The sequence below is a fragment of the Hippocampus guttulatus genome, chromosome 8, assembly GCF_054856545.1.
Source record: "Hippocampus guttulatus isolate MCC_2025c chromosome 8, RoL_Hgut_1.0, whole genome shotgun sequence".
NCBI classification, from domain to species: Eukaryota; Metazoa; Chordata; class Actinopteri; order Syngnathiformes; family Syngnathidae; genus Hippocampus; species Hippocampus guttulatus.
The window spans coordinates 14,014,191-14,041,315 of record NC_141268.1 but is presented as its reverse complement, the minus strand read 5'-3'; the positions used below and the strand labels follow the sequence as shown (position 1 = coordinate 14,041,315).

General features: G+C 42.4%; 3 protein-coding genes and 2 long non-coding RNA genes across 6 annotated transcripts in view; 2 read left to right on the top strand and 3 right to left on the bottom strand.

Moving 5' to 3' along the window:
• The window catches only part of slc4a8 (solute carrier family 4 member 8), a 34,009-nt gene extending 24,973 nt beyond the window's left edge, over window positions 1–9,036 (bottom strand). For both annotated transcript variants that reach the window (XM_086117142.1, XM_086117141.1), the window contains exon 1: window positions 8,487–9,036. In XM_086117142.1, coding sequence (XP_085973268.1) covers window positions 8,487–8,525 — 39 coding nt within the window. In that variant the 5' untranslated portion in view covers window positions 8,526–9,036. The remainder of the gene's footprint in view (window positions 1–8,486) is intronic.
• On the bottom strand, window positions 2,585–2,826 carry LOC147201297 (uncharacterized). Its single transcript, XR_015101695.1, has 2 exons — window positions 2,797–2,826; window positions 2,585–2,758 (listed from the first exon to the last, which is right to left on the bottom strand). It is a non-coding gene; the product is annotated as an uncharacterized LOC147201297 (long non-coding RNA).
• A 177-nt stretch (window positions 9,037–9,213) lies between the features above and the next one.
• ttll3 (tubulin tyrosine ligase-like family, member 3) lies at window positions 9,214–18,214 on the top strand. Its single transcript, XM_086118901.1, has 12 exons — window positions 9,214–10,529; window positions 11,261–11,358; window positions 11,449–11,629; window positions 11,824–11,876; window positions 12,873–13,001; window positions 13,102–13,216; window positions 13,315–13,431; window positions 13,522–13,675; window positions 14,255–14,403; window positions 15,252–15,495; window positions 16,190–16,625; window positions 17,483–18,214. Exons 1-12 carry the CDS (start codon window positions 10,523–10,525, stop codon window positions 18,179–18,181), a joined length of 2,382 nt encoding a protein of 793 aa, XP_085975027.1. The 5' UTR covers window positions 9,214–10,522; the 3' UTR covers window positions 18,182–18,214.
• A 747-nt stretch (window positions 18,215–18,961) lies between these two features.
• Window positions 18,962–23,976, top strand: LOC147201294 (uncharacterized). Its single transcript, XR_015101617.1, has 2 exons — window positions 18,962–19,051; window positions 23,501–23,976. It is a non-coding gene; the product is annotated as an uncharacterized LOC147201294 (long non-coding RNA).
• On the bottom strand, window positions 20,198–25,797 carry LOC147201293 (class E basic helix-loop-helix protein 40-like). Its single transcript, XM_086117934.1, has 5 exons — window positions 24,561–25,797; window positions 24,426–24,489; window positions 24,105–24,212; window positions 23,557–23,680; window positions 20,198–22,047 (listed from the first exon to the last, which is right to left on the bottom strand). Exons 1-5 carry the CDS (start codon window positions 24,623–24,625, stop codon window positions 21,137–21,139), a joined length of 1,272 nt encoding a protein of 423 aa, XP_085974060.1. The 5' UTR covers window positions 24,626–25,797; the 3' UTR covers window positions 20,198–21,136.
• Between the last annotated feature and the right edge of the window lie 1,328 nt (window positions 25,798–27,125).

Below are 27,125 nucleotides of genomic sequence, written 5' to 3'. Positions count from 1 at the left end.
ATTCATGGTCGTTTTTTGGGGCTAAAAATGCCCCGCAATACATGGTCGTTTTTTTTGGGTTAAAAACGCCTTACTATACATGGTCGTTTTTTGGGCTAAAAAAGCCTTAATATAATTGGTCGTTTTTTTGGGGCTAAAAATGCCTTACTATACATGGTCTTTTTTTTCGGCTAAAAACGCCTCACTATACATGGTCGTTTTTTTCGGCTAAAAACGCCTTACTATACATGGTCGTTTTTTTTGTTGTTAAAACGCCTTACTATTCATGGTGTTTTCTTTCGGCTCAAAGCACCTTATTATTCATGGTCGTTTTTTTTCGTCTAAAAAGACAGTCTTACTATACATGGTCGGGTTTTTTTTTTGTTAAAACGCCTTACTATTCATGGTTGTGACCTTCAATTCACGTAATTCAAATTCAGTATAAACTATTTAAAATGTATTCACGTTTAGTTTTTGGTGGCAAATATTCCGCCCAACAGCGTCACACCTAATTTAGTTTTGGTTGTAAAGTGTCCCTAGAGTGTCTTGAAAGACACTTATAAATGAAATGTATTATTATTATTATTATTATAAGAAATTTCAGGGGTTATTTTTACTGACTATTCATTGTTCATGACATGTACAAATGTTTGTTTTCCTAACACACTGTCCATTCTTGTTTTCTTAACAGTTCTTACAGCCGCTGTGAGACCTAACAGTCTAACCTCTTGGGCCTCAGACCAGGAAATTGATGTCACAATCAAAAGATGGCTACATCTGGCTCCTGATCGGGATGGTGACAGGAAGGAGAGCATGAGAAGAAAAGAGGACATGGACAGCGCAACAATTTGATGGACAGAAAAATACCGTTCAAGAGTAAGCTGCATTCCAATTTGGACTTGGTGTTCACTGTTAAATAAAGAAAAGTGCATTTTTCCAGTGTATGTGGAGTTATATGTGAGGTTCACAAATTATGACAATAAACATATTTTTATAACAGTCGTTTTTGAGACTTTTTTTTAATGTGAGTCAAATATGGCTCATAAAAGATGTGGCTTCGTTGAGGTTGAATTCAGGCTGATATCAGGAACCTGTTCTGGCCCAGCGTCGGGCCGGAGTCGGGCCAGATATGGTTTTACAATGCGGCTCAGATCTGGGCCGAATGCGGCCCACATCATGGATGCCAGACGTGGGCCACTGCAGGACCGTCATTCATTGAGGTATGTGGGCCGAGTGTACGTGCCGTGTCTGCCCCAGAGCTGGGCCAGACCAATTTTGCTGACTGGGTATTTTAGTCCGCAAACTGAGGAATTGCGCGGATGAAAGTTTGAGATGGCGGCGAAAAAAAAACTCACAAAGGTCTACTAATTACGACATTTAAGAAATGGGAATGCCAGTCTGATTTTTCGTATGAATGGTCCAAAGGGCGTATCACTAAACTCACCTGAAATGTATGCACAGAACACGAGAGCAAGATACGACGAGAGGCACGATTACGAGGCAAGTTGGTCATTAGATTTGTAGGCTAATCGTTATGAAAAATATTATGAAACAGTATTGGTTATTCTATAATTTACTGGTTGGAGCATGGTAACTTTATGAATAAATCCTTCGTCACAAGGTGTAGTAATGCTAATGTTAACTGTTGGTAGAACTCATGATGACGTGTGTTAAATTCTTTCGTCAAATTGATCGTAGAGTACACATGCATCGTCTTGGGAAGAGGATGTCAAGCCACATCAATACTTACCTGTATTAATGATTACCAGTAAATTAATCTTTGCAGTGTGAGAAAAAAAGAAAAAAAACTCTGATGATGCCACATGAGTACACCAGTTTTTGATCCATTTATTTTTTGGAATAAACCTGGAGTACACAGCTACTGATGTAATGTTCATTGTTAATGCATCGTTTTGAGACATTTACCCTTGAAACATTATACTTTTGAGTGTCAGAATTCTTGATTATGAATATCAGTCAAAATAGAAAAATGGGTTCCCATGATGAACGTTTACGGAACCCAACATTAGTTACCGTGGTTTCCCATTGGGTAATCCGAGGGAACCGAAAAACGGTTACCATGAATTTCCGAAATCCTCAGGCCTGCTCCTGAATTATTTAAATTTTTGCAGCATTTGTTTATAATTGTATGTATATGTTGTTGTTTGTGTTATTATCATATGCAATTGAATAAGTAGACCATTTCAGAATTCAAAATTTGGGACTCTCTCAATGCATAATGGGACTCGTACTTTTCTGATCAGCGAGTCCCTGAGACTCGCTGCCGGTAAACTGTAAAATTATCACTGCAGAGATTACCGCTTTTTCTGCACTCAGTGATTGACTTCTATGCAAAGTCATTTCTCAACTTGTCTTCCGTGCCATGTCATGCCTGTTGAGTGTTGGTTTACTTCATATTAAGAAACTACTGCACTAAAACATTAATTCATAAATGTATATCATATGCTTTTATTTTTAGTTTTCTCAGTATAAATAACACGTACCCTGACTGTTCTACTCTTTGAATAAAAACACATCATTCAAGCGTTAGGGAGTGCAAGGGGTTATGATGGAGGGGTGTTGCAAATCATGAAGACCTGCCAAGTGGTATGATAGCATTGTTTTATACATGTCCTCGGCTAGGCCTCAGCTTCAAAATCAGTCCTTGGTCCTTGGCCTTGGAGGCAAGTCCTTGGTCCTTGGCCTTGGCCTCGGAAAATTTCTCAAGTCCTTGGCCTTGGCCTTGCCTCGGAAAATTTTCCAAGTCCTTGGCCTTGGCCTTGGCCTCGGAGTCAAGTCCTTGGCCTTGGCCTTGGCCTCGGGTTGCCGGTCCTTGGACACAACACTGCTTTTCACGACAACCTATTTCCGTTGATAATATGGATAAACTCTTTGTTCAATTCCATCGGACTCCATGTTTTGAGAGTCCGATTCTGTTCCGGACCCTTCTGGAACCGTAACAATTTTGTGAGGAATGGTTTATAGGGGACAACGCTTTTTGAGAAGAGAAACTGGTTTGTGTTTTATATACATCATGGCATCTTTAATTAAGCAACACCACATTAGGATGGGGTCACATTTTATGAACATTTCCTGGATAAAAATCGAGCAAAGTCCAAAGGGTTTGACACTGTATATGCACACAGACACTACATAAATTCTAGTGGTAGCTAGGTTAAAAGGGGACAACGCTTTTTGAGAAGAGAAACTGGTTTGTGTTTTATATACATCATGGCATCTTTAATTAAGCAACACCACATTAGGATGGGGTCACATTTTATGAACATTTCCTGGATAAAAATCGAGCAAAGTCCAAAGGGTTTGACACTGTATATGCACACAGACACTACATAAATTCTAGTGGTAGCTAGGTTAAAAGAACAAATAACACAGAATTCTCAACTTCAATCGCCATACACGTACAAAAAGAAGATAACCACTCCCAAAATATAAAAACAAAACACTCAAGTGATGACACGGATAGTGCTGGAGTCTTACTGTTTTAATAAATTCTTTGAAAAGAGTTATAAAAGCCGAAGTGTTCAAAGCCCAAAATAGACTGGCGATATCATTCGCCTTTTGTTTGATAAACAAACTGATGTCAGATGCCTTAAGTCTTCTGCTATTTCGAATGCATCCCGGAAGGATGTTACGACTCTTACGACAGGAAAAAAAAAGAACAGCCGTACACAGTGTCCTAGTTATTCAAGGATGCTGTTAAGCCACCATTTGATGCAGAGACACATCCACGCCGAATGAATCGCCAACATCACATTGCCAGGCTCTCAAAATAAAGAAATAAATAAATAATAAATAAAGATCAAATGAAATCTCATATTTTCCACATTTAGATGACATCATCACACTACGCACAGAGCAGTACCGATAACACTGTATCTTTTTAAGGACCGAAATGTATGTGACAAAAATCTTCACATCCAAACATCTTTCGAGAGAAATTCTTGACTTGAATTTCTTTTGTCACACAATGAATAGATTAGAAGCAAGCTTGTCACACATCTGCATGTATGAATGTTCTTGTCATTGAGAGACATCGAATTTGTCAGGACAAATAGAGCAGCACTGATTTCAGTCGCACTCGCCCCCGACCAATCACCCCAAGCCCTCTTCCATTAGGCAGGTCAATCAATGTATTTTCCCTGTCGCTCCATTAGGGACTGCGGTGGCGTGAGGCATGCTGGGTGCCATGAAGTGCACATATTGCATCACGGAAGCTCATTTTTTGTTTTCATTTCTTCCCCCCCCAGGCACAACAAACACCTCAAGTCCCTGTACTTTGTGTCAAGCTTATCACAAATGAAGCATTGAAACTTAAACGCTCCAAAGCGCTAATTAGCATCACCACTTCTACCCATCGATCTATCCATCCTTCCAGATTGATCATGACTCATATCTAAAAGCCAGTGGGAAAGTGTCTAATAGTGTTATGTGAAAGCCACAAATCCACTTTGGCAACTTGTCAAACAAAAGATGGAATGCGAGGGCATCCTAGGTTCATTTAAGACGTTAGCGTTGTGATGCACCGAACTTGAGAGGCAATATTATTCACTGCACCTATTGGACTTCAAAGTCTGTGGACTGTTTTGCAGTACCTTGATTTTTGATTTGTGGATTGAATTTGAACGGACTGTTGTTTTGACTGCACAATGTTTTGTTTTGTTTTTCATTCTTGGAACCCCCCCACTCCCCCAAAAAAACTAAAACTAATAAAAACTCAACTAAAAAGGGAAACATTTTTGGGGGAAAAAAAACATACTAAAACTTTTTTTTCATCCAGGAGGCTGGTACAAAATGATTTATGTCATGTTATAAATTTACGTGACAGCTTACTCTTTCACTGTCTGACTAACTACACATCGGGCAATGAAAAGGAAGACATTTATGCACCAAAATCATAGATTTATGCACCATAGATTTTTATGATCAATTTCACAAAGCTTAACAAATCTTCAATAAAGTGCACCGCTCATGTCACTTTTTTCCATTTTGTCCTCCTCTTTAGGTTTTATGTTCCATGTCCAAACCCACTTTCCAGATTATGTATTTCAATTGAATTTTCTCAAATAATGTTTGAGCGTCTAGCACACAGGTGTCAAACTCAACGCCCGGGGGCCAGATCTGGCCCATCACATCATTTTATGTGGCCCGTGAAAGCAAATCAACTTCCATGTGGCTTATTAAAATTTGTACCAACATTTCAAATTCTCATATGTAACAAATAAGAGAGATATTGTAAGCTTTTTTCTTTTGACCGAATCTCTCATTACAGTAACTTAATTGCCCCACGGGGATAAATAAAGTTTTCTGAATCTGAATTACACAACAGTTGAATAAAGCGTTTTTCTTGACGCCTTTTCTCTGGTTTCAGTCAGAACGGCCCTCCAAGGGAAACAGTAACTAAAATATGGGCCGCGAGAAAAATGGGTTTGACACCCCTGGTCTAGCACGTAACATGCCCTTCCATTGCAAGTCGATGTTATGCTTCCCTTTGGCAAAAAAAAGAAAAAAAAGATTACGTAACACATCAACACATTTGAGTAAATTATAGGAATAATAGCAGCTTGATAACTAAATAGATAGACTAGCACATTACTAGAAAACGTTCCTCTGGCAACAAGCTGACCCAACTGTATCTGGCAGATCTGATTCTATTTAATTCAGCACTCGACGAACGTGTTTTAAATTAATCCGTGCTGACGTCTTCCGCCCCTCTCGTCTCAACGAAGCACCCTGGTTTGACAGCGGGGACGCAGATCTTGACTCAAACAACTGGACCTGTCACTTCCAGACCGAGGTTCATGTCTGAGGACAACCATGACGGCCTCTCCGTGCCACAGCCACACACACACACACACACACACACACACACACACACACACACACACACACACACACACGCACACACACACACACACACACACGCACACACTTCACATCACACCATTACACACTAGCTGTTTGATAACTGGAGACGTGTGACAGTGGCCCGCTCATCAATACGTGACAGGATGTAACAGCGAGACAGGAAAGGAGAGAGCTGCCGTTCTAGCGACTGCTTCAGCCCACAGGCAGAATGAGTCATACTGCATGCACCTCGCTCAAAGCCTCATGTTCCATTCAGCTCTCCAGCCTTCCACCTCTAATTGGTTTAGTTCGACGAAGATTAGTTTAGTTGGATTTTGTGGCTGCATGATGGATTGAAACGGTGACTGAGAATTGGAGGAGTGTTAAAATACACTTCGTTTTATGCGATATCAGTGACAGGCAATCAGAGGTTATTCGTCTGCTTGGTACCGACAAAACTTGAGCATGTTTTTACAAGAACGTGTTTTGGGTTTTTTTGTTTTTTTGGGGGGGGTTCAGAAAAGATTATGTATTGAAAGGCGAGAACATGCAAACTACAGACAGGGAAACAAGATCCCAGATTTGAACTCCCCAACCTCAGAACTGTAGGCGGGTTGTGCTAATCACTTGACCACGGTACCACCAGATGAAAAAACATGAATCAAAAATAGTACGCCGTAACGGTTTAGCTTTTTTTTTTTTTTTTTGGAGTTGCATGAAAGTCAGCTTTGTGAACGATTCCGTGACCAATGGCCCCCTTTGACTTACGGCTTCACTCGATTCGACAATTAGTACGGAGTTCATTGCTGCAAGGATAAAATGATGAAGGGTGAATTTATGGCTAGATGAAAGACAAACTATGCCGATGAAAAAGTTATTTGGTTGCGGTACAGCGTCTTATAAAAAAAACAGAATGTCACTAGTGGCATTGTCCCATGCTACTGCAATGTTTTACATTTAATTCCAATTCCCAAATGGGCTGCATTAACCCATCTCGGAGTCATCAAACTGATTAAAATGAAAGTTTATTGGGAGACATGCCAAATGGAGCTACTTTAATAGGAGCGAAGAGCTGTGACTGCTGAGGTAATTAAAACGGGGACAAATTTACGACGCATCATGCCAGATTGTAATTGATCGGAATGCAATATGCAAACCAATACATTGTTTCTCTCTGAGACTCACAGTGAATATTCTGTTGTTATTATTCAACCTAAAGTCAGTCCAAATATTCATATTAGTTTTATTTCTTTTTTTTTTTTTGTGAATGTACTCTACATTGTCTCAGTTCCAGAGAGGCTTTCCTCTGACCTCATTTTCTAACACTCAAAAGTACAGTCTGGTGACAACATTTACTTCACTTGACTTGAGTGTTTTTCTCTGATTCTTGTAGTTTCAACTCCCGTAGAAGTTGAAGCAACGATACAATCGGCTTGATTGAGCCTAAGAAATCTGACGTCACACAACAATAGTGGCGCCGTGGTAAATGTTAAATAGAAATGAAAAGTAAATGCCAAAGTAAATGGACTTTTCATCACAAGTGCCTGCAATGCACCTCAAATGGCAAAGGCCGTCATCGGCCGTGTTTCTTGTTCTGCTTTGAAAGGAAAGGAAGTCTTTGGTCAGCTCATAGAGGTTCCCAGTGGGAAATTACCTACTTCCCAGCAGTCCGGGCTGCAGAATATGTTACCAAATATGGTTCCTCCTCCTCTAAAACAAATATTACCCCCTCCAAAAAAAGCTATCATTATCATGCAAAGTAGTTCAACATGACTACAAATTATTGCCACAATAATAAAAACACATTATTCGGTGGTGGTTGTTATGGTTGTTTGTCTACAGTTAACCTGTAATTAGATGTTGACTAGTCCAGGATGTACTCGTAGTCGGCTGAGATAGGCTCCCAAACACCTGCAACTATAAGGGGGATTCGCAGGATATTTCTATAAAATAGTTTCACATATGGATTTCAGTGATGAGTTCACTTATAGTTTCATTATCTCCTGACTTCATATATTTCCAGGCTATAAGGTGACATCATTCGTGCTAAAAGCAGTTACACCAAATAAACCCTCGCATCAGCACCTGGCCGCAGCTCAGATCAAACATCATCACGCATCCTATCGTGCAGCATGCTGCAGTATGCTTAAGAACCCCACTTCATCATCCCACTGCTGTAATGACTAATAATCCGGACGCACATGCAGACGGCGGGAGAGAATGGCGTCAAGGTCATTTGAGGGTAATGTGAAACACGCCACGACACGAGCCACTTTGGTTAATCCGCGTTTTTGCGCTGGCGACCACGTTTGCAGAACGTGACAATTAACGAGCGTCAGTGACGTCACCGTGTTGCAACGCGATAACACCTGCATGACTTGAGTGCGTGTGGCACAACAACAATGTCCTCCGCAGCCGACACGTTGGCGTCGGTTTTAAACTTATGATTTATGAGCATTTATTTTGGACAGAAAACATTTAAAGGTATGGCGAATCTTGATGGAGCAATTATGAAGTGTCCTTAAAAAGTTGCCGAAAAACATCTCATGAAGGTGACATGTCTGGTTACCAGTTGTGCGCATGCAGGTTAATAGTCAACACATTCCATGCATGCAAAGCATATAACACGCGGCAAACTGTACCTGGTAGCTTAGGATGCTGTCGGGTTCTTGGACGGGCATGTTGGTGGCCTTTGCTGTGACCTGGAGGAGGTAAAGGTGACACTTTCTTCGTCTTGGACCTTCGCTCTGTTGCTGCACAAGACGTTAAGAAGAAAACCCTCGAGAATTGGTCCCAGCGGTCGCTTCGGTCTTTGGTAACATGTCGCGTGTCAACATCTCTTCCGGATGAGGAAAATGATATTGCACATCCTCCAAGTGCGATGCTTTCCCGGCCGCGCTTTGCAGCTCCCCCCTCCCAGCGCTCTTGTGCCTGGTCCTGGCTGTGGGAACAGGATGCAGAGAGTCGCTGCGGGTCCAGCCAATCACAGCTCAGCATACAGGGCGCTGTTCAGCCTCAACCAATCGGAGCAAAGAAATCAGAATTCCAGCCAATGACAGTGAGGATAAATCGGACCGCTGCTACCTAGCCAAATAGAGACTATTAGAATGTTATTGATTCTCGTCTAATCACAATTAAGATACTTGTATCGATCTTGCATTGCATCACATTAAGTCTCTTATTTCAATCACAATAAATAGCTGTACGTTATTATTATTATTATTATTAGCCATCCATCCATTTTCTGATCTACTTATCCTCACAATGGTCGCGGGGCTTGCTGGAGCCTATTATTATTATTATTATTATTATTATTAGCTGTACATACATTTTTTAATCCTCCTATCCGCACAAAGGTCTTGGGCCTGTTGTAGCCTATCCCAGCTGTCTTCGGGCAGTCGTCATCGTCATTATCATCATCATTATCATCATCTTACACAAATCCAGCAATATCGAAGTAGTGCAACAGGTATTTTACCAGCAAATGTGTTTGTTACTCACGCCTGCAGAATCTAACCAAATGCAACGGAAGACTTGCACAAACTGCATCATGGCACCGAAATGTATTTAACAACTAATTTATTATTGTGGTTGGTGTTTGATCGCGTTCCTTACTTGGGCCGACATTTTAGACATACCTTTCAGATGACAAAAAGGTTTTCTCTAGAGTTATATTGAGTAATACGGAATCAATGAATATGAATCTCACAGTTTGTATACCGATTGCTTCACATTATTACTATTATTATTATGACAATACAATCATTCAAACGATTAGCTATTTCTTAACCATGAGAGACTGTCAAAACGATCCAATACAGTCAAGAGACAGCAGAATGCAAAACACCGAGGGCGTTGCTGTCACCGTGCGTAAAAATGTGGAATTACACAAAGTAGCATCCAGCTCATGCGCGTGTATGACGGTGACGAGAAATATTTGGCTTGAATACGTCCTGCGCGTTATTAGACGATCAGACGGGATTTGTTGTCACAGATGATGAGTTGACATTGAATCAGAAGGTGACCAACTGAGCAGCTGTTCGCACATGTGTCGCGCAGGTCTCACCGCAAGGGGAAGACCTTCGATCCGAAGCCACGTGGCCCGATCAGGCTAATTGCGTAACAGTTTGGGGGTTTTTGCTCTCTCTTGACTCTCTCCTCGAAGCTCCACTGACTTGCCACGGTGTGTAACATATTTCTGATAGATGCTGTTAGTGTAGGCAAAAAGTGAGTCAAACGTGCATGGGTGGTACGGTTGCCTTGGTAACTTAAATCAGTGGGTGCAAGCACGGTTGTTATGGTGACAGTCTGTGGGCGCAATGAGGGCAGCAGGACGGAGAAGTCCCACTGGAAGAGTGACAAAGGTGTTCATGTCAGACTCTGCGGATTTAGTTTCAAATGGGTTGGAAACGGACAGAAAAACAGACCGATTTTTTTTGTATGAATGTATTTAGCATGAAGCTCAATAATGATGTTTGCATGTGATTTCAGTGATAAATCCCGCTGTACCTCTTTCTGACCAAACAAAATCCAACTACATCGTACATATTAAATTAATGGCTTGAATGTATTCTCGTCATACTCTCACAACAACATACTTCTTTTTAGTTTGTCCCCATTTTAAAAAACTGACTTTTGGACCCCAAACCTCAACCCTGCAAAGAAATCCTGTCTAACAATGTCAGGTAAGAGCGACCTGCCGTGTTTTCCCCGATGACTTACCGTATATTTGCACATTTACACAATACATATTCATGATTCGCTACTGTCAAATTGACCTATACGCAGATTTTTATTTTTTGATTATGTTTTTTACCTATATCCGTTACTGAAAGCCCGTTCTAATGTACTTTTAAAGCATTGCTTTAGTGGCATTTTAGTGCTAAGGAACTATGTTAAAATACAATGAGGCGCTTCATGTAGTGTTTTGCCGGCATGTTGTACCATTGACAGGCAATTGTAAGTCTTTTTCTATTTTAAAGCGGTGAGGGTATGTTGTATACTCCAGCTCAGACCAGAGATAATAATCATCATCATAAACCCCAAAACTACATTGCTCAATGAACAATAAGTCATATTCGTGACATTTTCAACATTTTTACACCAGCAGAAAAGGTCTCCCCGCATCTTTTTATTTATCCTGCACTAAGCTGGAACGTTCTTTCAGTGCTGGTTTGCATCAGTGAAATATGCCAAATCATTAGTTTGATAAATCACACTGCGTATCCCAAGAACACGCAAAATGAACTGTGCTGCAATTTTGCGCATCTGGCAGATGCATTCCTGACTGTGCTCATTTAGTAGATCAGCCTCAACATCTGTTTGAGTGAGCGATCAATTCTGCGCTCGTTTTTTTTGCCTGTGCGAACCTTTCATAAATCCAGTCCTAAACGCTAACTTGACCTTTTTGTTCCAGACGTGGTTCCAGTAGAGGTTAAGGCACGTTGTAGCTTTCCAACTACCAAGCTGGAGAAGATGAAAGCAGCTAAAGCCCTGGTGGAGAAAGCAATCAAGGTCATGACAAAGATGGAATGAATCCACAGTACAGCCTGCGCGTAAACTTGACTGTATACTAACCGCCTCTGTTATCCCCGTTGGCTTCAGGCGCAAAAAGTCTTTTCAGTGCAGGGGCGCTATCCTGTGATCCGTGCCGGCTTACGGGCCAGAGGGTGGGTGGAGCGTTATTTGTCCAACGCAGGCCATGCAACGTCTCCCCGCCAGAGTGAAAAGGACAAGGATGAAGATGATGCCAGTCCTGGAGCATATAATTGCAGTGAGATAAAAGGTCAGTTTCATCACTTGTTCATGGAAAAAAAAAAGACCCAAACGAGTCTTTTTTGATGGGTGATTCAATGATTTAGCCGCGGTTCCATTTACAGGCAAACCCAATCCAGCCATTTCTTTTCAGACTGTTTAAGATGCGGGGGTTTCATCGTGCTTTTACAGATACGTTCAACCTCTTTCCTGATCAATTTTCAGAGAGAGGGGATGACACTGAGCAAGACGACCTTGACGACATGTATGAATTCATGGTAAGAGAACGTTTGCATGAACCCCCCAATATACCTCCTATTTCTCTCTTTAGAGTTCACAGAATTTTAATTGTGTGTTGTAAATGTGTAGACTAGTGGCACACTTGTCAGCATACTTGGCTACAGCCTGTTGCGCTTTTTTTTTTTTTTTGTGGGCCATCACATCTAAAACAAAAAAAACCACAAAAAATACTGAAAGCTGTGGTTGCCAGAAAAAAAAAATATACATATATATATATATATATATACCGGTGTGGCAGCCTTAAATTTTACAGTAAAAACAGCTTTGTTCGTTGAAAATCATGTTAAAAAATACAATATTGCAATTATTTGTACTGTAATTAACTTTAAAAAAATGAGTATCCATTTTTTTTACAGTTACTTGTAAAAACGATAGTTGGAATATCAAGATTTTAGCAGGAGAATGATAAACCCTGCTCTGGTAAATAACTAAAAACAGAAATGTGAATATTTTGGTAAATTCCTGGCCACCGCAGCTGCCAGTATTTCACCACTAAAAATACAGTACCGGTACATGTGGAACACAACTAGATTGGTGTATATTTTACATTGTCAAATGCGAAATCTAGAACAATCTCCAAATAATTCTATAAAAAGTATGTTTCTTGATGTTACAAGATAGATGTTCTTTTTTTCAAAGAGTAAAAATCCTTCAATGGTTTTTCATAGTTTATTGATGAGATAGGAGCAGTAAACATTACAAAAAATTATTTTATATGCTTTCAGTGTCAAATTGTTCATTGTTGTTGTGGTGAGTATATAAAAAGTAAGAACCACAAATTTATTAATGCCCCCCCCCCCCAAAAAAAAGCAGTAACAGTGAATGAACTTTTTGTGAGGACTCTTTCCCTAAATACAGGAAACCTAAAAGGGCTGGCCAGTATGTACTGTCATACATAATAATAAAATGTGATCTAATTATCATGATTGAACTGTGGCAACCTTTTTTTTGTTTGTTTGTTTTGCTGTTTATAGTCTCGCCTGGTTCGAAATCAAAAGCCTTTCTTCTACTGGAGCCCACGCTACGATGCCACCCACTATCGTTCGCTTCAACAGGACCAAATCACCAACCACTATGCCAACACCGCAAACTTCACCACCAAGGTGTCCCCTTGAATTCTTAAAACATACCCTCGAAGACATGCGCGATGCATAACCTTTTGTAGATGAGTGCCAGTGACGGTATTTTGTGTTGCTGTTTGAGGTGGGTCTCTGTGTGAACCTGCGTAACCTTAGGTGGTATGACACTGCAGACCCTGACACCTTCTTTCCGAGATGTTACAGGCTCGGGGCCGAGGATGAGAGAGATGCATTCATCGGTCTGCTCAACACTGCCGTCACACTTGTCTGGCACAAGCAGACTTCCTTTTTGTTTCCTCAATATTTCCGCGTGCTCTTTGTTCCGTGTGGCCAAAAGAGGACTTCAGAAGGACGGCGTGCAGCAGTCTGCTGAAGCACGTTGTGGAGACGAGCATGAAGACAAATGATCCAATGCAAGATGTAGAGGGGAAAGCTGAAAGCACCGTCTCTGCAGGTAAAGTGGGTGGCTGAATGCTGAGTTTGACACGCGCAACAAAGAATGCGGCCATTTGCCACTGAGGCCGATGTTGTTTATCCCCTACAGTGAGTGCAGGAGTGATCAACACAGCCTTGCAGAGGTGTCAGGAGTATCTGAGTGCCTTAGCGCACAGCGACATCGATGTGACTGTGAAACCTCTGCCTTTCGTGGAGGAAAATCAATGGAATCACTTTCTGCAAAAGTACTACTTGGTTGTGCAGTGAGTGCATTTGAATACGGCTTTATGGGTTCAACACATTGGTTCCTCTTAGTTAAGGCCTGTGATTGTCCAATAGGATTAATTATACAGGTTTGTATTTTGTTGAGGGATTTTGTAGTCTCTAATCTGTTTATCCTCACGAGGCGTGCTGGAGTCTATCCCAGCTGTTTTCGGGGAGTAGGCAGAGTACACCCTGAACTGGTTGCCAGCCATTTGCAGGGCATGCTTAGACGAACAACCATCGGCGCTCACACTCACACTCACACCTAGGGACAATTTAGAGTGTTCCATTAGCCTACCATGCACGTTTGCCATGCAGGAAAGCTGGAGCCGGAATCGAACCCTGCACCTCTGCACTACAAGGCGGACGTGCTAACCAGTTGACCACCTTGCCGCCTCGAAGTGAATCTACAAATTGGCTAAATACTCTGGGCAGCAGCAAGTTTTAATCAAGGGTGGCTATATGTGTATTTTTGACACAGATTTCAAAAATGTCTAAGCAGAATAGGTTTTGAGCCACCGTATTTTCATTTTTTGTGATTAAGTTTGTTCGCTAACAATGATAATTTAACTGTGTAGTAAAGGTGCATCGATCAGAAGTAGTGCTGGTTTTGTGGAGCGCTGCCAGGCCATGTTGGTCCGACTGAAGGAAGTGTGTCCTCAGCTGGACACGGATGGAGTCAATAACATCTGGATTATAAAACCTGGTGCCATGTCAAGAGGAAGAGGTGAGGCTTTTCTTCCTGCTCTATATTAACAGTTCATTTTTTTTTATTTGAAAAAGGCACTATACAGTATATGTATCGTGTATATCAGCTGTTCCCCAACCTCGGGCCGCGGACCGGTACCAGTCCATGGGTCATTTGGTACGGGGCCGCACAGAAAGAATAAATAACGTGTATTATTTCTGTTTTATTCATTTCGGAATCTGAAAGATGTTTTATTTTGAAAATTACCAGAGTCTCTATTAGATCCGTCTGCAGTATGTCACGTTTGACACGCTTCGCGGTCACGTGATAGGTTACCGCTAAAATGAAACCCAGGAGCTAGCAAAAAAGTAAAAAAAACAACCACCACCTTTGGAAAGTTTCTTTGGGAAGGGGAAAAGGCCCAGCCAGAAGACAGAAGAGTAGCAGACGACTTTCAAGAAAAGGGCTACATTTAATCGACAGTATCAGGAGTCCTACTTAAAATACGGATTTATCTCAACGGGAGATTCTCAGAGACCAAGCCCACTCTGCGTAATATGCGGTGATGGTGAGTCGTATTTTTCATGCACTTTGTATTTGCAGTGTATCTTATTTTGAAGGCATGTTTAAACATGTCGACCGGAGAGCGTTGCGGACAGATAGGACGTGTCATGATTCGTGTTTATTATGTTTAGAAAATACCACCGTTTTCATGCAGGTCACATATTATTTTGGTGTAAGGGTCCCTGAAAAATTTGTCTGACATTAAACCAGTCCGTGGGGCAAAAAAGGTTGGGGACCGCTGCTGTATACAGTATTAAGAAACCCCAAATCCTAATAATCTAATCGAATCAATCTAATCTCTTCTTTTACATGGCACCATCCAGGTATTGTTTGCATGAATCGCTTGGATCAGATTTTAGCACTGGTAGACTCAGACAAAGCCATGGTGAAAGATAGCAAGTGGGTGGTTCAGAAGTACCTGGAACAGCCTCTGTTGGTCAATGGAACCAAGTTTGACCTGCGTCAGTGGTTTCTCGTCACCGACTGGAACCCTCTGACCGTTTGGTTCTACAGGGAGTGCTACCTGAGGTTCTCCACACAGCCTTACTCCACAAAGAGACTTGATAGGTCAGCCAGGACACGAACAATGAATGATTTTACATTTCATTTGTGACAGATTGAAACCATATGTGTGAATCTGGTCAATTATAATTACATTTTTTTTCAACAAATCAATACTATTGTTCAGTCTCCTCGTGGGATTGTTATTTTTACCTTTTTAAAATGTGGACTTTCTATTTGACAGAAATTTGCAGTTTTCAAGTGAGGTAATGGGCGTTAACCATCATAAAGGGTCATGAAATGTATCCAGCTCAACCATCAACAATGCGCGCTTTATGACATTTTATTTGTGATAGCATGTATTTTGCTGTTACAGACGCTCACGGTCCTGAAAAAAAAATATTTCTGAGAAAATGTTGAATAAACTCTTCATAGTTACATATACAACATTTCATTTGATTTGAATACGAATTTAAATTTCGCATAACGCTACAAGTTAGCTGGGTTAGTTGCTATGCTAACTGGTTAAGAACAAACGGAGCTCAAAAATGTGCTTTTAGTCTTGGTTTTCTCAAGTTGTGGTTGAAAGTATTGTAAAAATATGAAAAAATAGACATTGATATGGTTAAAGCAATTAGCTTGGCGTCATTTTTGCTGAGTCATTGCCGTTTTTCAGAAAGCGCTCCAATTCTGGAATTACCAATGTAATAAGGACTGAAGTGTCATTTTAAATGAATGCTCACCATCATTGTCTCATCAGCTCGGTCCATCTGTGCAACAATGCCATCCAGAGGCACCTCCAGCCATCAAATGAGCGCCATCCAAGCGTGCCAAGGGACAACATGTGGTCCAGCTCCGACTTCAAAGCCTTTCTACAGCAGCAGAGCCGTGGGGCGCAGTGGGACAAGGTGGTGGTCCCGGGTATGCAACAAGCTGTGGTCCACGTCCTGCAAACAGCGCAGGACCAGGTGGAGCGCCGCAAGGCAACCTTTGAGTTATACGGTGCCGATTTCATGTTGGGAAATGATCTGAAACCTTGGCTCCTTGAAGTCAACGCCAATCCCACGATGGCCTGCACCAGCGTTGTCACAGCTCGCCTCTGCCCCGCCGTGCAGCTGGACACGCTGAAGGTGGTGCTGGACAGACGAAACAACCCCAACGCCTTCACGGGAGGCTTCCGGTTGATCTACAAACAGGTGACGAAGTACATCAGGCTTACAAGGCCAAGAAAATACTGTGTGATATGGCACAGAACAAAACATAAGATTTGGTACACCGCTCAGTCTACGATAAGATTCATACAAGAAGTGTATCAAGAAAGACAAAAATTAGTTTGACCTTTAAAAAAAAAAAAACTGTTTTCAGTGGGTTTTTTTAAAATCTTACAGCACTCACCAAAGGTTAGAGAAATTTGGATTAAGTTTTCGGATAAACCAATTTTTTTCTCCAATCTTTACAAGTGAACTATATTTGATTCTTTAAACTTTTGAATGGACATAGTCAATTGTCAGTGACTATTCTCATTCATTTGGGTCATTCCACTTTGGGGCGTTGAATCAGTCGCAACTGGGCTGTTGTGATTTTCTTAGAAAACGTTTCCGCTCTCATCTGAGCACACACCCACACACAAACAAACATACAAAACATGCACGCATACCCTGATGATGATTCAAAAAGACGTGGCAAGGCACAGAGTAGCCACATGAGGAAAAGAGAGCACCCAAGGGGAGTTAATCCATGCTGAGTGACAGCCGCCACACCTCCCAGGGCGGAGGCCCCCCAAGAGGACACACGAGTGCTTAAATAAATAAAACAAAAGTATTAAAATAAGTTCAGAAGTAAGTTGTTCAAAAGACATTACGAGATGGTCAAATGAAGTTCACTTGCAAAGGTCCGAGTGCATTTTAGGTCCATCTTAAAATTTGACAAAACTGAATATGAGAATTGTGAATATAGATATATCAAGCTTGGACACACAATCAACAGATGGGTAACTTATATTTTGGTTAATGAGCATACCATTTCTTTGTATTTTGATTTCTCGCCCCGTCAGCCTGCTGTTGAACCCCCACAATTTAGTGGAGTGAACCTAATAGTGGAAGGAAACCACATCGGGAAGCCTAAATCTACAAAGCGCAGACAAAGGCTTCGTTCTACTCAGCCTCGCTCGACGCAATCTGCAAGAAGCCACACGAGTTCTTCCGAGGACAATGAACTAATGAGTAAACATCAAGTGAAGTCATGCGACAAGGCACAAGAGCAGCTTTCCCCGGAGAAGAAGCAGCAGACACCTCCTCCAAGGAGGGAACAACGGGAAAGAGCAGTGGTTCGCAATGCCGGTTTGGTACCAGAACGACACGTGGTGGAGGACCACGCTGAACCCAGGAGGAGACCCCAGTGTTTGAGTGTGAGTCGTGGCATCGGCGGAACTCCACTGGCCCAACGGAGCGTCCCCTTTTCTCGCACCACCCTCCCTTGCAGTGTTTCACTTGTATGTACATCTCCAATTAAACCAATCCATGGAGCGCACCTGTGGAAGTCCTTGCTTCCCAGGACCTTTTTCGAGCCTTGTTACCGGCCCCCAGCCCGGGCAACTTCTTTCTGTCGGGATCAGCTCCCCATGCTGCGGCTCACAAGCATGCAGCCAAATATGCTGCCGAGCTATCGAAAACCTATGGAGACCTTTCAAATTGAGTCTAGTTATAGATTTCACAAGCAGCGTTATATGCAAACTATGTCCAGATATAAATGACAATGTACAGGATGTGGTTTTTTTTCCCCTTCAAATTTGATAAAATGACCCCCCCCCCCCTTTCGGCATACGACACTATTAAATACTCAGGCAACTAATATTTTCTCTGCAATCGCGATCTATAATAGATTTCATTAAAAGACTTGTACTTTTAGAAAGATAATGCTCGAGTTTGATTAAAACTTTAAGAGAGGTATTACTTTGACTAGAATATCACAGAATTTTGAATAAATGGAGTTCAATGATGTGGGCAACGCGTTCGTCTAATATTTCGTTGTTTTTTTTTTCAAACAGAAACTCAACTGTATTTGTAGAGCACTTGAAAACAACCACCGCTGTATAGAAAGTGCTGTACACGGAGCAAAAATAATTCATACAACAACAAACTATAAAACAATAAATTGATAACAGACATTAGGAAGCACAAAAACTAAAACTAAAAATCGAGTCTCATGCTGAGTCAAAAGCCGAGGAATACAAAGCGAAGGAGGGATTGCGATAATGAGGATACGGAAGAGGAATAGCGATCACATTTTTCAATTAGGGTCCCTCAGGTGTCTACATGGAACAAAACTAATACAAAGAAAATACAGGAGGAGACCCCATTCCTAATTAGAGAAAGACACACCGCTAACTACTACATTATATAACACGAAAGAGGAATTAAAGCCTTTACAGCTTGAAGCGGAGCATTGTGGGACTTCACCATTTGCATTCCTGTCTGTGGGGAGTGACGTCACGAACGTGCCATTTCACGATTTGACCACATGAAAAATAACAATGGACGGGAAGGGGAGAGTCGTGTTTAACTTTTCAAGCTGGAAATCCAGTCACTATTTTGAGTTCGAGTCAGCTAAAGAAAATATTAAGGTACGTTGCACACTTTACTGTTGATGAAGCTTTATCTAGCTTGAAGTACGCTGCTAGTATGTTTTTTTAAAAAAGTGCAGCGCATGCAAGCTTAAAGCTTTTAAATGTGCCATAACAACATGAATATGTCAGGTCAAAATATAACAAATATCGTGAAAATATAGACCATTTTATAAAAACGAGTGTCCATTTATGTTCAATTTAATCAAAGTAACAAGTTACTTTTCGGAGTTAGATCTGGGGGCGGCGGTGGGGGTGCAACATAGTTAGTTAAACCTGTCAGTGTGGCGTTTTTTTTTTTTTGGTTACAATGCAATTCGGTGTTGTATTGGGAAGGGGCCTGTCTTCTTGGCTTATTTTTTGTCTTTATGAAGGAAGCAACACAAAATATCCTTGCACCATTCGAGATTGAGAAACTAAATGTAAGTGTTTAACTTCTCCACCAGAGAGCGCCACCTTCTCAGAATCTTTTAAACCCATAAAAAAATGGTACAGTACTTTTAGTAAAAGTATTTCACAAGAAGGCAGAGTAAGCCATCGAATAGTTACAAAATTGCCATCGAAACGGAACCTAAATGACAGGTATGAAGTGCGCCTGTGTCATGGCAACACATGAATTAAATATCAAATTAAGTACAATTAAAATCAGCATGAAAATTATGTCCCATGACAGGAAGAAAGAAGGTGACCTCTAGTATGAGTGCACGATGGGAAATTCCCCTCAGTTTTGGAGAAAAATGGTGACGTAGGCTGCATTTTTTTCCACATTGTAATTGTGCACCGAATAGCCCGTGGATGTATGCTCTTCTTAAGGCTATCTTAGTGCACTGGTAAAAAATACGTGTTACTTGTGAGGCAAAACTGCACTAGTTGGCAACTATACCATCTGGCACTTCACTAGTCGTATCTGTGCACGTCAACAAGTGCAGAAGTCAAATGAAGGCACGAGGCCTTTGTTGTAGTTTCCAAGCATGTGTGTTCTCTCGCACTTCTATTAGTGGCCACAGACGGTTGATCAGGAGATCCGGGCTGTGAATGCACGGTTACGTAAGCGTCCCTCCGTAACATGAACGTGCTGGGCCTGCTGCACCGGCCACGCCAGAATGGCGTCACTCAGCCACTCGTACAACAAGAGAATCCAACACATTTTCCACAGGAAAAAAAAACCTTTATTAATACACTTATATAATGTATATCAACATTTATAGACAAAATATGTACAAACAGCAAACATCTTTCACGTAGGTCCCAAAATATAAAATCTCAAGTACCTCTCTCTATTAGAAAACTAGTCATCTGTTTACATTCACTTCTTTTCCCCTCGCCGCCACGTTCTGGGATTCAAATGAGTTACAGAGCATAAACATCTGAGAGTTCTCAGCTTTTCACAAGTAAAAAGGCAACAGCAAGAACAAACGCCAGGTTTGACTTGAGCAGAAACAGATGTTGAGTATGCAGACCAGGTCCAGCACTGTGCTACAGTATGTACACACTCTTGAGTACGCAACCCTCGCACTCCTTCCTTCCTCCCTAGCTCTGTGGACAAGAGTGCGTGAACAGGTATCAAAAATAGAAATGTACAAGAAGTCTATCCACAATAATTACATTAAAATCCATACCGGTGTGAATGAACGCCTTTTGCATTCAGCGCGGTCATCACGGTGTTGAGACTTTTTTTTTAAAGTGATACTGCTGCCGGTGACAGATGATAGGCAATAAACTTTGGGTGAAATCTTAACATTTGGTGCAATGGTTGTACAAAAAAAAAAAAAAAAAGTCATGTCTCTACTACAAAACCTCCAAGTGAAATGCGCCAGTGTTGTCAACATTTTTGACTCGAACAGCAGCATCTGAAACATCTTTCTTTACATTCAAACGTGTGTGTGCTTGTGTGTGTGTGTGTGTCGGGCAGGTCCGTTTGCACTTAACATTCAATCATTTTCATCATCCACACGTGGACCATTTCGCCAGCTGTCTCTCATGAATTCCAAGATGAGAAGCGAAGTCGAGAAATGACTTAATGGACGACAGGACGGCGTAGTCATCTTTTCCCTCCTCATGTAGCAACTCGGCGATCATGTTTTCTCAGTCTTTGGTTTCCAGGTTGAGGGGGGGTACCTGCTTTAGTGCCTGTAGGAGTGCTGGGGAGTCCATGGGCGTCTGAGACATGGCTGGCGCTGGAGAGCCTCCCCTTGGAGACATGACCATCTGTGGTGGTCTCTCGCTGGGGACGGCAGTGGCGCCGCCGCCCACGCCGGGGTACAGCAAGGGCATGGCTCCCGGGTACCAGCATTTCTCCAGCATAGGCAGGTAGGTGGCGGCAGTAGGGGGGATGAGGTAGAAGGGCATGCAGAGGGGGGGCGGGGGCGGAGGCGGATGGTTGGGGGAGACGCTCATGTAGCTACCGTAACCGCTGGAGGAGGACGACGCTGAGGATTCTCCGCCCGAGAGCATCTCATCCTCAGACGACTCCGCCCGGGCTCGTTTGTGCCTAGGCTCGTCGTCTTCCCGTTTGACGTCGGAATTCTGTCTCTCGGCTGCGCTCCGCTTCAACAGCTTGCCCTCCTGGCTGTAGTACTCAGGATGCCTCTGTGAGGCGCCACACTCGATCTTCTCCAGTTCTCCTCCATAGCCGCTGTCTGTATCAGTGTCACTGCCGCTCTGCTCGCCGTTGGGCACAGCGTGCGCCCGCTGGATGACCGGCACCCTCCCGTAGCCCTCGCTAGGCTTAGGGGGTAAGCTGGCGGGTGTCTCTTTGTGGCTTTGGTGCTGGCTGTATGTGGGCATCTCCTCAGGTGGAGGGCTGAGGGGAGAGTGGGGTCGCTTTGGACTTTGGAGCACTTCAGTGGCTAATTTGTGAAGGTGGTTGATGACGTGCGATGGCGCAAAGTTGCCGTCGCTCTCGCGACTGGCCAGATACTGAAGCATCTCCTTGGCGCACATGTGGAAACCCGAGCGGAACATCTCCGACTTCTCTTGGCTGACCAAAGGTTGCTCTACAAGCACAGCAAAAAGCAATCTTTTTTAGACCTTCCCCAAATGGCCGTTGATTTAAATTGGTTGGTAAAGTATAGCACGCATACCACCACTGATTCTCTCTACTGGTGTGACAAACAAATAAATTGCTGATTTAAATGTTCACACTCCATGATGTTATGCTGGCTCAAACTTTTCTTCCGGTACAGTACACTTGAGTTGTATTTAACTTTTCAGGACAATTTTTTTGTTTGAACACGTTTATTCAGGTATAATTTATATTTATTTTCACCTTTATGTGCAATATACACTTTAATTACAACATCAAATGTAATATTAGATTTTGTAACTCCAGTTTGTTTGACCAAATGGCCAAATTGTCACCCAAGGGCCACAGGGTTGGTAAATGGCTGAGTTGCTCAGCTGCAATGTGTCGCCAAATAGTGTACGCATCATGTAATATGCAAATGAGGTTGCACCATTATCCTCTAAGGAGTTTTACTTGAACAAACAGTGCCATTGTCTCGTGGAAAGTTTTCAGCCCTCTAAAGGGCATTCGTTAAAATACTTGTGGATTCTTCTGTTTAACAGAAGAAAAATATTAGTACACTCATTTAAGGGCGCTTTCATTACTATTACTACTCGTGGTAATTACATTGAATTCATAAATATAAAACCAGTATTACATTTGAGTGCTGATTGGTTGGGAGAAGTCACATGATTTCACAGCCTCGTAGTCAGGCAGGGGTGTCCAAACACAGAAAAATAGAAGCATGAAAGGGTCTCTTTGGTATTCTTCCCTTACATTAACAATTATAAAACCAATATATCAAGTAATTTTGTATTGTTAATTAATTGGAGCTGTTTAAAAAAAAAATTAAAACTACATCGCAGCTTTTGGTTTCGTGGAGTTAAGTCAGTTTAGGGGTGGTCAGCAGCCCTGTGACCCACTCGAGAAGAGTCGTCCCTGCATTATGTTGATCTCCTCAATGAAATCAAAACAAGAGAAATACTGTATGTCCCAAGTTGACAGTTTTTAGAATCATTAAAACTCATTCATCCCTAAAGACCTACTTATGTCTTCTCAGACTCCACACATTCAATCCCAGGTACATATAGGTATTTGTATTTTTTTTTCCAAGAGTTAAGGTTTGAGATTGGTCTGAAAATGGTCTATAGATGTTCATTGAATTAAAAAAAATTAGCTTTCCAAAAATGAATTTGGGGAAGATGGGATATGCTAAAAAAAATGAATAGAAAAAGTGGGCTGCAAATGGCCCCCGAGCCATAGTTTGGACACCACTGTCACACATCAATGCAAATATTTCCAAACCTTTCTGCACATTTACTGGCTACTGAAAATTGAGATTCCGCTTCGTTTCATACGTGATCAATGCCCTTTTTGCTCTGTAATTCATTATTCTTTAAATGTATTTATTTATTTGGAATGCTGTTTTCTTGGTTGCTCCTCAGTGTCCTTTCAAATGCTGGTTTGTCAAAAATGATGAAGATGAATGCAGTTTGCTCACCGATATGCATGCCACTCTGAAGGGCGAGGATCTTCTGCTGCTGCTGCTCCAGAAGAGTGCTCAGCGTCTTCATGTGCTTGAGTGTGAGCTCCAAAACCACGGCCTTCTCCAAATGGCCCAAAGTCTGCAGGAGACACCAAGGCACACCATATCAGCACATTTTGCAAAGATGGTTCGTATGAGATGACATGCTCCCACACTCTGGGGGAGAGATGATGCGAAATCCACATGAAATTATGTGGAGTATAAATATAAGGCCCATCCCTCTCCCTCCCTTGTTTCTTTCTGACTTTCGGGTTGAGTGAACGCTGGCGCGTTTTGGCTGCCGCTGCTCAACCCGTATTGTTTTGTGTTTTTTGTTATTGTAAAGTGTCCTTGGGTGTCTTGAAAGGCGCTTATAAATAAAATCTATTATTATTATTATTATAAAGTGCACGCTGCACATCCAATGTAATACGGATGCCGGACCACTAGGTGGCGCCTTAACAGAATAAAGCCCATTATGAATCAGAGGCTGAGATAGATCAAAAAGAAAAAAAAACACTTACCGTAAGTTTTAGGTGCTCCGGCAACAGATCTTTCAACTGGGCAATGCATTCGTTTATCCGATCACGTCTCTTTTTTTCAATGAGTCTATGAGGCAGCTTGTAGGTCTCCTAGGAGAAAACGTCACAAAAGTCAGCGGCTTCTTCTCGCCACCCCCCAAAGATTCATGAGTAGTTATGTCATAGCGGGAATTAGGTCAAGCTTTTATTGCATGACAGGACACGACTGCTGCCAGACCTGTTTCTCCCACGCCCTTCAAAGTAACGCTACTCTGTTCTTATTGTACGATTGCTTTCCAGTAATAAAACAAAAAAAAAACATACCTTGCTCTCCTCTCCTCTTTTCATTCCTCGCCTGGATTTGTACGCGTACATCGGGAAATCCATGCTGCAGAAAGAAATATTTGTCGGAATGTGCATTCAAGTTAGGAGGTAGTATTTTTTATTTTTTTTACTTACCCATGCATGTCTGCTAGATCACCCTTGGACAAAGGAGGAGGTTGTGCGCTTGGGATTCGCTCCATTTTCGAGACGCTTTTTACTTACAAATGAGATGCAGCCGGAAAAAAAAAGTCACGCGGCAAGTTTGCTCCTTAAAATAAACGTCAATTCGGTCATTCAAAGCGGAAGATATATATAAATAAATATTTTCTTTTTTTCAACGCCGAGCGCTGAGAGGTGTAAAGGCGGCTCTTCCAGGCCGAATGGGTAGCAAGAGGGAGTTGGGGCTGAAGGGATCCACGAGAGAAATAAACTCTGTCCGCTCAGCCTGACCCAGCTCTGTCACATGAAGCTCACGTGTCAAACGGCGCTGTCTTCTCGTCGAAAGCCCCGCCTACTCACTACGGAGAAGGCGCCTGAGTGGGCGGAGGAGGTTGACGTCAGTAGACTGGGCGTGGTGAGCTCGATCCCGTGTACCGCCATGCTGAAGTGTGTGGAAACAAGGCAGGGAAAACCACGACGAACGAAACGTGATGGCGGGCGGTAAACCCGCTATTCCAGTTTTTGTAACTTGATTTGGACGCGAGTGGAGCGTGGAGAGGGTAGCCACGTATAAACACTCGCTCACCTGACAGGAAACCCAAATATAACAATAACACGGCATTTTTAAAATAAAGGTTTCAGTGAAACTGAGAACTCGTTCAACTCCCAATTCCTCTTCCTCTCTAAAACGCAATATCAGCAGGCCATTTCATCCTCATTATCAAATGCAAGGGCTCACACCTCCCGTGCAGACACGTGCACTCGTGTGCGGACGAGTGTGTTTGTGTTGTCATGAGGCGGTGCGTGCCGCCTGTCACGTTGGTCTCCTCATGGCACAAACAGAGCAAGGCTGGGCACGTTCAGCACACGGCGGCGCCTGCTTTCAGGCTCCCGGACATAATTTATACACCCCCAACCCCTCTCTAAAATTACGGGTGGCAATCATGCATGTGCACAAAAGGTCCGTCATAAGTAGGCTATTCAACAAGACGCACTCAATTGCTGTCACGTTTTCGCACAAATTCGGCAGCCCCACAGCACTATTGAAAGTCCAAAAATAAGGTAAACCTGCAGAAGATATGCATCTCCAATGAAGAATCTGTATTTTCTATGCCATGCAAACACTCCCAACAACATACCTTCTGTCCACATGTATACATAACATGTATACACCCATACATATATATATATATACACACACACACACATTCGTGTGTTGTGAGAGCTCTAAAGGCGTGCCATAGGAAATATCAAATTTCACTTCATTGATCAGAAAATTATTTATCTATATCAAATAAAGTATCTTTGTCAACCTATCAAAACCAGGAACATATATTACAATTAAATTTACTACAGAATTATTCTTCATGTTTTATTGGACACACCATGTAACTATTCATAGTTCAGCGTGGGAAAAGTACAGTACTGTCTGTGAACCCATTCACTAATGACTCCTCCCTCCAAGAGCATATCCGTAGTCAGTCAACCTGGAGTCCAATCAAACTAATGAGATTGGAGGTCTTAGTTAAAGCTGCTCTGCCGTGTAATAACACACACCAGGTTTCAGTTGTCTATTTTAAAGAAGCATTGACTGATGTGAACTATGCCACACACAAAGAAGTTTTCCAAAGACACGCAATTAAGATTTATTAACATGAATTAAATTGGAAAGGGCCACAAATATTTCCCAAAACATTACTGTGCATCACTGCATGCTCCGTCAGACTGTCTGAGTCTCTCTCTATGAATGGAAAGTCTTCAGTGCTGTTGTTGCACTCCTGTCCGATGAAGATGACTGCAGGCTTCATCCATCCATCCATCCATCCATAAATACATAAGCAGTGTTGAAGAGGGTCGCGGGGGTTGCTGGAGCCTATCCCAGCTGACTTCGGGCGGAAGGCAGAATACGCCCCGAACTGGTCGCCAGTCAGTCACAGGGCACACGTAGAGATGAACAACCATAGACACCCACATTCACACTGTCACTGAGTGGGAACCGAACCCACACTCCCACACACAAGTCAGGAGAGTGGAGCACTCCACCATCAGCAACCCTGACTACAGGCGCAATAGGCTAAAAAAAGAGCCCCAGAGTGTCAGCTAAAGACTCACAGAATTCTCTGAAACACGTTTGCATCACTGCGATTGGCTGGCGACTGATTCAGGGTGTCCCCCGCCTACTGCCCGGAGACGGCTGGGATAGGCTCCAGCACCCCCCGCGACCCTAGTGAGGATCAAGCGGTTCGGAAAATGGATGGATGGATGGACGTTTGCATCACTGTTGGCAAAGCTATGATAAGAAGAACATTAAACAAGAATGGATGTCATTGCAGGACATGTTTGCAAGGAACACAACAGTATGTGAGGAGAGAAACCACCGTCAAAACCTCATCCCTACTGTCGAGTATGATGGAGTGGGAGTTGTGGTTTGGAACTGCATTACTACCTCAGGGCTTGGACGCATTGCTAACACTGGCAGAAAAATGAATTCCCAAGTTTATCAAGGCATCTTGCAAGACAACTGAAGGTGATTTGTCTGCC

Coding starts and splice junctions, on each gene's coding strand:
- ttll3 (XM_086118901.1), top strand. Junction 11,630..11,823: donor TAATTGCAGTGAGATAAAAG/GTCAGTTTCATC, acceptor ATCAATTTTCAG/AGAGAGGGGATGACACTGAG. Junction 14,404..15,251: donor TGCCATGTCAAGAGGAAGAG/GTGAGGCTTTTC, acceptor GGCACCATCCAG/GTATTGTTTGCATGAATCGC.
- LOC147201293 (XM_086117934.1), bottom strand. CDS start 24,625: ATGGAGCGAATCCCAAGCGCACAACCTCCTCCTTTGTCCAAGGGTGAT. Junction 24,213..24,425: donor AAAGAGGAGAGGAGAGCAAG/GTATGTTTTTTT, acceptor GTTTTCTCCTAG/GAGACCTACAAGCTGCCTCA. Junction 22,048..23,556: donor TCAGAGTGGCATGCATATCG/GTGAGCAAACTG, acceptor CTGTGCTTGTAG/AGCAACCTTTGGTCAGCCAA.